The following is an 11,234-nucleotide window of genomic DNA, read 5'->3' on the forward strand; positions in this document are numbered from 1 at the left end:
AACAACTCCATAGGGTTTTCATGGCTATACTCTTTAAGGGAACAGATCGATCACCAGGCCTTTCTGCCGGAGCACCACTGGATAAGTTTGAACCAACAACCCTTAGGGTAGTAGTTGAGCACAAAGCATCTATGCCACATAGGCACCTTTACTTTGTAAATACTATTCTTCATTAAGGGAGCCTGCTGGTGCATATGACTCAGAATTAACTCCAAGGGCAGTGAGTTTGGTTATGAGTTTTGGTGGGGCAGTAGCACTGACCTGCTAATACAACGGTCAGCAGTTGAATCCACCAGCTACTTCAGGGAAGAAAGATTAGACCGTTTGCTTCCATAAAGATTTAGAGTCTTGCAAACACTGTGAGACAGATCTATTCTATAGCATCACTGTGAGTCAAAGTTGACCTGCGGGCAATGTGTTTGAATCTCAATGGTAAAGTACTCTGCTGTTATACAAAAGGTCAGTGGTTCAAACTCACCAGTCACACTATGGGAGAGAGTGTGCTTTCATAAAGATTACAGTTATAGGGTTGCTATGCATCAGAACTGATTCATCACCTTCAGATATAGTTCTGAACTTTCCACTAAAAAAAGTCACAGAGCTATTTCGAAAAATGAATGACTAAAAGTGGGCAAGAAAAATTTAAGATAAGCCTGGATCATCTTGTTATTGGATAGTAAGGTAATGCTCACAGATTGATGGGGACATATTCAAAGTACACAGGGGAAAACAGAGTACCAAAATAGATGATGGGTATAGATTATAATCCTTTCAATAAAACAAAAACCCATGAACCCATATTAATATAAATAAGTATGCAAAAATAAATTAGGAAAAGTTCTAATAGAGAAGGTCTCAAAATATTTTTCCATAAAAGTTAATTAACTTTACAGTGATGAAACCTGGCAGACATAAATTAATCAAATAATGAATGTTAGCATCACTAGTAATGAGTGGAATTGCTATGGTTTGTTTCCTGACAGAACAGTATTTCTGGGGTAGCCCTACCAAAAGTGCGTAAGTCAAATTTAATTATGAGGAAACATCAGAAAGACCCAACTTGACTACTCAGTACTCTTAACAAAACAAACAAAAAAAGTCAACATTATAAAAACAATGAAAAACTAAGGGACTGCTGCAGACTAAAAAAGAGTACAGAGACATGGCAATTAAATTCAACATGTGATCCCAAAACACACAGGGCATCTGTGGAAAAACTAGGAAAATCTGAATGGGATCTGGGAGATGATACTGGACAGATAGTAAATTTCTTGTGGTTGTGTAGGAGAGTGCCCTGGTTTTAGAACATACACACTGGCATACTGAAAGATAGGATGGTATGTCTTCCTCTTAAATAGCTCAGAAAAGAGCACAGCGTCATGTCTATAGGCACATAATATTAAGACAAATAAAATAAAGTGTTAACAATTGGGAAATCAGGGTGAAGGGTCTAAGGAAACTACTATTTTTGTAACACCTTTATACATTTCAAATTATTTCAAAATAAAAATGAAAAACAAAGAATCGTAGTAACTTACCTGTCTCTCTATCTGTGTGGTCTGATGTGGACTGTAAGTCTTGCTGCTCCGACGACTGTGCTGGTGAAGAGACTGCTTCAGTGGCAGTCTGATATTCTGCTTCAGCCTCTCCTAACTCTCCTTCAATCATGCTAGTGATTCCACGTACAAGGTCTAGTAAACAATGGAATGCCACAGACATGGCATAACCTTCTGGTATAGTTGGGGGCTCAACTTTGTCTAACATCTCTAGGCTGAAATTATGAAAATTAAACACTAGTGAGAAGCTGCAAAGAAGAAAAAATATAAACTATTCCCCCTAATTTCTGGACCATAAGTATTAAGATAAACAGAACAAAAGTAAATGGACACCACTGCGTTTGCTTCATCTGGAAGAGAAATTTACTCTCCTAGTGCGATTAGAAAAATTAAGGCCTCCAAGACTATTGTCAAAACTAATTATTGTACTAATTTATATTTTGTCCCCTGCCCCAATTATGCAAACAAGAAACTTTTAGACTGTGATGAATAAAAAAGGAATTCTACAACTTGATAGTTTTTTTTTGTTCAGTTTCTTCACCACCTCCCACCCAGCAAGTTTACTGGAGGAGTTCCTTTCTTCCTTCTAATTATGTGTTTGTTCAATATTATCTTCTAAGAGACTTATCTATTTCCATCTGCATTCTGGTCATTCTTTATCCCCTTAATTTACTTTTATGCCCCTCAAAAAGTTAACCCCTATTTAAGGTTACAAGTTTATTAGTGCTTGTACATAGTAGCTCCCTCACTGACAGGAAAGCTACACAAGGGCAGCACTTTGGACTGAGACCTTTTTCAGTTTATAAAATGAAGTGGGAGCTAGACGTGACCATTTCACTCTTTGATTCTCTTAATATTTTCAAGCTGTAATATATTTTATAGCATGACAAGGCCTAAATGAGATTAAGTACTTATAATGGATAAAAATAATGACTCTTAGTTAAAATATTTAAATCTTTGATGATTCTACATTTTCATAATTTTAGAATAATTAAGCTATATGGTAAAATATCACTATGATGATATAATACAAAATAGAATACTATACACATTTAAACTAACTTTACATTTAAAGTCTAGAGTACTGCAAGAATCGTGGTTTAATTATGAATACCAATTATTCAAAATATAATAGTAACTGCCCAAGCAGAACTGTTGGAATGCCAAGCTCATATTACATTGGTTGGAAATATTGATTGCTTGATTTCTATAGGTACTACATAACTGCTGTTAATAGTTTCAAAAGTTTTTTAATCAATAGTAAATAAACATTAAGCAACAACAAAGAATAATTGTAAATAGACTACTCAAATTATTACAAAAGTGTCTTAGAAATGTATTTAGGTGGCAACAAGTCAGTTCTGATTCAAAGTAACCTTATGTACTACAGAACGAGATACTGCCTTGTTCTATGCTATCCTCACAATTGGGATTATGTTTAAACCCAATATTGCAGCCACTGTGTCAATCTATCTCATTGTATTAGTCTGGGTACTTTAAAGAAACAAATTCACAGATACTCATGTATAAGAGAATTTTATATAAAGGTTAAGTGTGCATCAAGAAAACATCCCAAACCAGTACGGCCCAAGCCCATAAGTCCAACATTAACCCATTAACTCATATGTTCAACACCAATCCACAAAGTCCTCCTCCAACTCACAAAACAGATGCAATGATGCCGACTGCAGGAGGAAAGGCAAGTCAGTGAATGTGTAAGCATCTCAACACTGGCAGGGGTCTCTACATGGTGCTTCAGCACCCAGGGCTGCATTGGGGTAGGTCCATGTGGCTTCTCCTCAAGGATGTCTTGCAGGAAGTGAGCCTTGCCAGCTAACGCAGGGAACTGGCTAAGGCAGCTGCACCCTGGTGCAACCATCACAAAGCAAGAGACTGGAGAACTAGAAAGGCGAGGCTCACTGAGCCATTTATCCTTCTGTCCTTCAATTAACCCCACATGTGTTTATTGGCCAGGTGGTTACCTCAATCCACCCCTTGCCAACCTGGCACCTGTACATAATTCATTAGCTTCATGACTGTAGTTAAGTAACACCTACACCCTAATCCTATAATCCTGTGAATATGTTCCCCCACCTATGAAAATTTGTAAGTTGACCACTTCATGCCTTTATCCCCCCAATTTTGAGTATCCAATTTATATACTGCCCACTGACATCTGAGAAGACAATCATATTTTTCGACATGAAGAATCTTCATTCCAGTGGGAACCTTGTGAAGTCTGCATCCATAAGCAAAGTCAAATCCGGACAGGCCATCCATACAGTCAGTAACAATATACACCAGTTCACAGGCTCAAAAATCTCCATAAGGTCGGGTTCTGGTCAACTCAATGTGGGCTGCCTCACTCAGCCTCCACAGGGTACCCTTGGTCACCTTGCCTTTAGACCATGGGCTCTCACCAATACTCAACAAGCCTAGCCCTTCATGCTAGGTCATGAACTTTAAGTCAACCCGCTCTCATCTTCTCCTCATTTTCCTATAAACCAAGTCCACAGGTGTCAGTGGCCAAATTCAACCCTTCTCTTTATTGCTGCATTTCTCCCACCTCCACTCAACAAGTAGATCCAGGTGGTCACCTAGCAAGCATTTTAGCCTGCTCTCAGTCCCAGAGAGGAGTTTTCTTCATGGTTCCAGATTTTTTCCAGCTTTTGACAAAGACTATTAGTTCCTAAGTACTCCAAAGCACTGGCTGCAGCATATATTTTCAAAGCCTTCTTTACAGTCATGGCCTAAAGCCATCTAAACACCAAATTTTAATGGCTGAAAGCAAGTGAGCTTACAAACTTTCTGTTTTCCTACTTCCCATATTTTACCCAGAAAACAACTGAGTAAATAGTGTGGCTTTATCTGACCTCTGGCTAGACAAAGAAGAAAAACTTCCATGAGGGAGAGGCCAAACAAACATCTACTCTCCATCTTATGATTTGTTTCTCCAGTACCCCACTCTCAGTACCATAATGTATTAGTCTGGGTACTATAAAGAAACAAATCCACAGAAACTCATGCATAAGAGTTTCTGTAGAAGAGAGTTTTATATAAAGGTTAAGTGTGCATCAAGAAAACATCCCAACCCAGTGCTGTCCAAGCCCACAAGTCCAACATTAATTCCTATGTCCAGCACCAATCCACAAAGTCCTACTCCATCTCACAAAACAGATGCAATGATGCCGACTGCAGAAGGAAAGCCAAGTCAGTGAACGTGTAAACATCTCAGCACTGGTAGGGGTCTCCACATGGGTGCTCTAGCACCCACGGCTGCAATGGGGTAGGTTCATGTGGCTTCTCCTCAGGGATGTCTTGCAGGAAGTGAGCCTTGCCAGCTAAAGCAGGGAACTGGCAAAGACAGCTGCACCCTGATAAGACCATCAGAAAGCAAGACACCCGAGAACTAGAAAGGCAAGGCTCACTGAGCATTTATCTCTCCACCCTTCAATTAACCCCACGTGTTAATTGGCCAGGTTGGCACAATAAACTAACTACCTCACTCATTAAGTGTCTTCTTTTTAGCTAATCAAATACTTTGACACCAAGCATGATGTCCTTCTAAAGGAAATGGCTCCTGCATGAGAAGTCTTGCCATCTGTGCTTCTAAAGAACATTCTGGCTGTACTTTGTCCAAGACAGATCTGCTTGTTTTTCTTGCAGTTCATGGTATGTTCAATACTCTTTGCCAACACCATAATTCAAACACACCAATCCTATGGTCTTTCTTATTCATATGCCCAGCACGGGCATATATCTGAGACAACAGGAAATTCCGTGGCTTGGACCAGGCACCTCTTCCTAAAAATGGGATCTTTGATTTTGAAGAGAGCTTTTGCAGCACATTTACTCAATCATACGTTGTTTCATTTCTTCACTACAACATTTTGGGGAGTGATTAGATCAAAGTAAAATTAAATGCAGATATAATGTTTTCCTACTCATCACACTGTTACTTATTGGTTCAGCTTTAAGATTTTCTGGTTTCTTTACTTTTGGCTGTAATCCATATTGAAAGCTTCAAATCAGTTAAGTGCTTCAAACTTTTACTCTCATTAAACAAGGGGTATGTCACGTGCATGTCACAGGTTGCTGCTGAGTCTTCCTCTAATCCTATTGTCATGTTTTTCTTCATATAGTCGTTTCTTGGATTAACACTCATATAGACTGAATATGGTGAAAGGATACAATCCTGATATGCATTTTTCTTGACTTGAAACCATTAGAATTCCCTGGCTCTTTTTGAATGAATGTCACTTGGTCTGTGTACAGGTTTCACATGAGCATAATTGTTCTGGAATTCCCATTCTTTATAATATTGTCCATAATTTGCTATAACCCACACAGTCACACCTTTGCGTAATCAGGTCTAAGTTTTTCTCTTATTCACTGCTGGTGGCAAAGAGCTCTCTGACATCAGCAATGATATCCTTTGTTCCATGTCCTCTTCTGAATCCAGCCTGAATGTACTGGTACAACCCATTTTCAACTATCTTCAGAACAATTCCATTTGCTTTTGACATTAGTAATATTGTCTGATAATGTTCACATTCCACTGGACTAGCTTTCTTTGGAAACATTCACTTGTCTGTGACACTGGACTGGAAGAGATCCATATATGTGCTCAATCCGAGGGAAAGTGACCCAACAATACACCTAATAAGTACTAGTTTTAAATTTTTAAATATAATATACAATGCAGAATTTTAGGATCAAATAATTATCAATCCTTATAAAACAATGCAACCACTACTTACTAGGTAGCTTTAGCACTGCCTTGAACTGTTATGGTCAGAATAGGTATCCAAGTTCCTCGATATTCAAATGCTGGTAGCAAAGTAACACCTCCACCAATTCCCAACATTCCTGAGTTTGCTGGTGCTGAGGCTTGGCCACCTGCATTATTATTTCCTATTAAATAAGAAAGAGGTGTGAAGATACTGATTAAGTCAGTAATATTCAAACACTGGGTCAATTTTGTAAAATTGCCTGTACTATACAAATAGGCTATTACATACAAAAAGCAAAAATTATCAATCTTATTTTTGCTACTAAGGATTCTCTGTTACCCAATACATTTTCTTTTTTTTTTGTTTCAATGGTACTAATAATTAGAGTGATTATAGAAAAAAAACTGTTGGAAATAAGTAGTGATGATGGCAGTACAACATGACATATATTTTTAATGTCACTCAATTATACACTTTAAGATGATGAAAGAAAAAAAACTTGGTAAAAAAAATTCAACAAAAAAAAAAATTAAACCAACAAAGAAAAAAAAAAAAAAAAAATTAAAAAAATAAAACAAAAGTTTTAACAATAAAAAAGAAAAAGAAAAAAAAAACCAAAAAGGCAAAAGGAAAACGAAAGCAAAGGGAAGCAAAGCTACATATCAATTCTCACACAAGCTTCAATCAAATTCACCCATTTTGTTAAAACAGAGACTATAAGCAGCCCATTGCGTAGGGAACACAGTTTCTGTTAAAAGCAATGAAAAATTTTGGAAACCAATAGGTGATGGTTTAACAGCATAGTAGGTTCATGAATGTCACTGAATGCAGAAAATACTGAAATTGCAAATGTGTTTTCATATATAGAGGCACCAAATAAACATTATTCCAAAAGGAAATTAGCATCCAAACTCCTGTTCTTATGTAATTACAAAAACTGAAAACATATCAAAAGAGAAAAAAAGTGTTATGAAAAAATATGAAGGGAGTCATCTGAATAATATCAAATAACTCTTCAAGTATATGGAACAATCTATCAGTCATAAGTCATATTCCAGTGATCCAAATTTCTTTAGCAATAGTTGGTCTGTGAACTATCCTTTCAGAATAGTGAGTATAGTAAATTATGGCAGAATACTATCTATCTCTCTCTCTCTCTATCTCTCTATCTCTCTATCTATCTATCTATCTATCTATCTATCTATCTATCTATCTATCAGTATAAACACAAATCAGCCTTTACCAGCTTGGTTTGCTGCAGTAGCTGGGTTTCCAGTTGGAGGCACAAGAAACAATGACTGGATAAATGAACCCAGGGCATTTACAATATCACGAAAAACTTTGGTAGAATGTTGTTTCATATCATAAGATTGACAAAATGACCTGTAAAATAATTGAAAATATTTCAGAAAAGATATTTGAGTATATTTAAAATTTTAAGCATTTTTATACCAAATGATATTACTAAATCTACTTCAATTATAAAGTTAAAGCTTTTTATTACATCTGAGTGATTTCACTAATTTACGACAAAGGTTCTGCTTGAGGCTAAGGTTCTAAAATAAATTATCTTGAGTATGCTGACTAAGTAAATTCAAATGAACAGAAAACACTAAATCACCCTTTTTGCCCATCTTGCAGTTATTTTCCATATCCACAACTGCTGCTTTCTGTAGACACACAGTGTTTAGAGACCATTAATACACATGTACAATACTTAAACTCATCCTGCTCACATAAATATTAACTTATTTACTTAGCAAAATATTGCTGTGGTTTTACCTTAATAGTTGAGGCTGCACACAGAGCCTATGTATTGATTCTACTGCAACTGCCCGTAACCACTGTGGTTTATCTGCATCCAGGAATTTCACCAGAAGTGACAAAAATATCTCACATTCAGTGACCTAAAACATAAAAGTTCTTTTGACAATAATTCTGTGAATCACAGAGAAGAATTTTCAATTGCATCCTTGTCCTTAACTTAGTGTCATGGACAAATTTGAAACACTTTTAGATCTGAAATAAATTAAAATCCCTAATGGAGAGCGGAGGAAAAGAAAAAGAGAAGGGAAAAGCAGTTACATATGGAAAAGTTAACGCAGAGATAATCAGCTGTTTCTGTAAATACACAGCTAAAAACTCAGTTGCTGTGAATTAGTTGTTATTGTTAGGTGTTGTCAAGTCAATTTCGGCTCATAGCAGCCCTATGGACTGAGTACAATTACCTCACTTAGGGTTCCTATGACGTAATCTTTATGGAAGCCAATCTTTCTTCCATGGTCCCCCTAAATGGGTTTGAGGAGCCAACCTTTTTGTGGATAGCCAAGTACCCTTTGTTCCACTAGCACTCCTTAGTGCTAACCAATTTAAAACTTTTAGGAAACAAGTGTACCACCATGCAATCACCATTTCTGTAAACTCTGAGGTGGTATCATGTCATGTACATTCCTGATGGGGTCATATGCTCTACTTTTCAGTAATTTCACAGCAATTTCCTTGTATTTTTCCCTGCTGTTTTAGAAACATAAAGGCAGTATGTCAAAGGAAACTTCACATACATTTTCTAGAACAAAAACAAGAAGGAACCTATAGTTGCCAGGTAGAAGATATAGAAAGAACTTAGAATAGGGCCTGATAAATAATTATGCTCTAAATTATTAGCTATCAGTACAGTTGTTATTAATTTAGACATTATCTCCTTATCAAGTTATTTGTAAATAATTTTTAACATCTAAAATACACTATAAGTTTTCATTAAATGTGTGGTAACACAAAAACAGTTTATTAAAAAATTAATGGATTATTTTTATTACAGATTAGTAGAGGATACAATAGGGTCTCTGGGAGGTGGGAACTGAGGAGACACTAAAATTCCCAGGACAAACTGATTATAGTTATTGGGTGTTTTAGCTGTGGTGGTCTCAGCACAAGGGATTTGAGAACTACAAAGACCCTCAGGATTTAAGCCCAAAGTCTTAGGAGTTGGTATTTTCTAATGCCTTCAGTTCACTAGATGCTTAAAAGTTGGGTATCGCCATGGAGAAAAAACTAAAAACAACATAACTTTACACTGCTGATGACTAAGAAGCCATGTGACAGAGGTCTGTCAACTGTTCCAAACAGGAACACTGATTCTCTAGCATAGTGATTCCCAATGTGTGCTTCTTGGATCTCCAGGGGTACCCAAGACCTTTTCATACAAAGATATTGCTTTATTTTGTATATATGGCATTGTACTGATGGTGTGAAAGCAAATGCCTTAGAATCAAGGCAGTGATACCAAACTGAGCTAGGATGGTTGTAGATTTACTCAATGTTCACTCATTGGGGTAAAGTCATTTAACTTAAAAATCAATGATAATTAAAAATAAAACAAGTATACATCTTTCTTTATATACTCTGTGTCAAAAAAAAGAGGTGCTGCCAGGTAAGGATCAGAGGACCCTGAGAGAGAGGAGGATGACACCATCTGCTCCAGCAAAGGTTCGCTGTCTTGGAAACTCTGTGCAGGGTCACTCTGAGTCAGAATTGACTTGATGGCAGTGGTGGGCTGTGTCCGAATTAAGTACATACACAGCACTTATGCTTGTCAAGAAGAAAAGTATTATGATTGAATTGTGTACTGAATTGGATACTTGAATTTTACTTGAAAGAGCAAAGAACAAACTATGATTATTTAAGTATATTATAAACATCCTCTTGAAAATTGGTCTCAAAAGTAATTCTGTCACTTTAAGGAAAGTAACTGACAATTGCCAATGACAATATTTGAGCTATCAAACCAACTTGGAAATTTCAAAACCTTTTAAGTTCCACCATGTCTCAACAAGTAAATATATTTTTGAAAGATAGGTGGAAATATTAAATGGACCTGTCCTCATATTGTATAGAGTCTTTTAAATATTCATGTATATGCTATTATCTTGGGAGTAGCACAGAGACTCTAAGTCAACAATTATAGATACACAAAAAGATTCTCAAATACTTAGCATCTAAATTTGATCAATAAAGTTACTCCTTCTGTTCAAACCTTTAAAAAATTAAATAAAACATCATCTAAAAGTAGTATTACATCCAAGTGTATACACAAACATGTATGGAAATTAACACTTACCAAAAGGCTGTAAAACTGCTTAATCAGAACAGACACCACTCGCAATAATCGCATGCAGATGGGAAAATATGGTTTTTCAACTGGTGCTGGGGAAGATGAAGTGCTGGAACCTTGTCTGAACTTTATGTTTGGAGAAAATAGCTTTATCACAAGAGGACATACCCTTTCTTTGAGGAGGAAACTAAATTCTTGGTGCTAGCAAAGAAAAGAAAAAGAAATTAAAATTTTAAAAACAGAGTTACATTTGTTTGCACTTAATATTCTAAAACAGTCTTGCAGAAATAAAGCTTGTCAGTATTAATAGTTTAGATTTATTTATTTTTATCATTTACTTACAGTTTACCCACAATTCTGAAATTAATGTTGTTCTTTGAATGTGCAAGAAAAACATGATAAACAGTATTTCAAGTGTGTAGAAATACTTTAAAAAAACCATGAACTAACTTTGGAATTGAGTAAATGGTGCTTACTAGAGTAACTGATGGAAGCATAAAAAATTGAAAGTACTACTACTCAAATTCAAAAAGAAAAACATTTAAATTAAGCAACATTCCTAAAGGCCAGCAATCCTTGAACTAACTACAAGCTTTTCTTTTGTGTTGTGTTTTAATTTGTTCTTTGTCAGTGGTTTGTTGTTATTGCTGTTTTGTTGTACATTGTTGCTTGGTTTTGCTCTGTCTTGTTTTTGTGCATGTTATTGTCTCCACAGGTCTGTCTAAATAAGATAGACTGGATGAACAATCTGGAGGAGAAAACAAGGGGACCGACGGCTCCAGGGGGACATGGGGGAGGGGGAGGTAGGGAGAAAGGAAGAGGTGTTAACAAACC

General features: G+C 36.3%; 1 protein-coding gene across 5 annotated transcripts in view; it reads right to left on the minus strand.

The window, feature by feature from the left end:
- MON2 (MON2 homolog, regulator of endosome-to-Golgi trafficking) overlaps positions 1–11,234 on the minus strand; it is a 129,055-nt gene that overhangs the window by 73,600 nt on the left and 44,221 nt on the right. For all 5 annotated transcript variants that reach the window (XM_004700487.4, XM_004700486.4, XM_045289923.1 and 2 more), the window contains exons 8-12: positions 10,407–10,601; positions 8,072–8,196; positions 7,533–7,672; positions 6,317–6,470; positions 1,539–1,771 (exon numbers count right to left, since the gene is read on the minus strand). In XM_004700487.4, coding sequence (XP_004700544.1) covers positions 1,539–1,771; positions 6,317–6,470; positions 7,533–7,672; positions 8,072–8,196; positions 10,407–10,601 — 847 coding nt within the window. The remainder of the gene's footprint in view (positions 1–1,538; positions 1,772–6,316; positions 6,471–7,532; positions 7,673–8,071; positions 8,197–10,406; positions 10,602–11,234) is intronic.

The sequence above is a fragment of the Echinops telfairi genome, unplaced genomic scaffold, assembly GCF_000313985.2.
Source record: "Echinops telfairi isolate 266 unplaced genomic scaffold, ASM31398v2 ScPeMD7_2;HRSCAF=8, whole genome shotgun sequence".
In the NCBI taxonomy this organism is placed as follows: domain Eukaryota; kingdom Metazoa; phylum Chordata; class Mammalia; order Afrosoricida; family Tenrecidae; genus Echinops; species Echinops telfairi.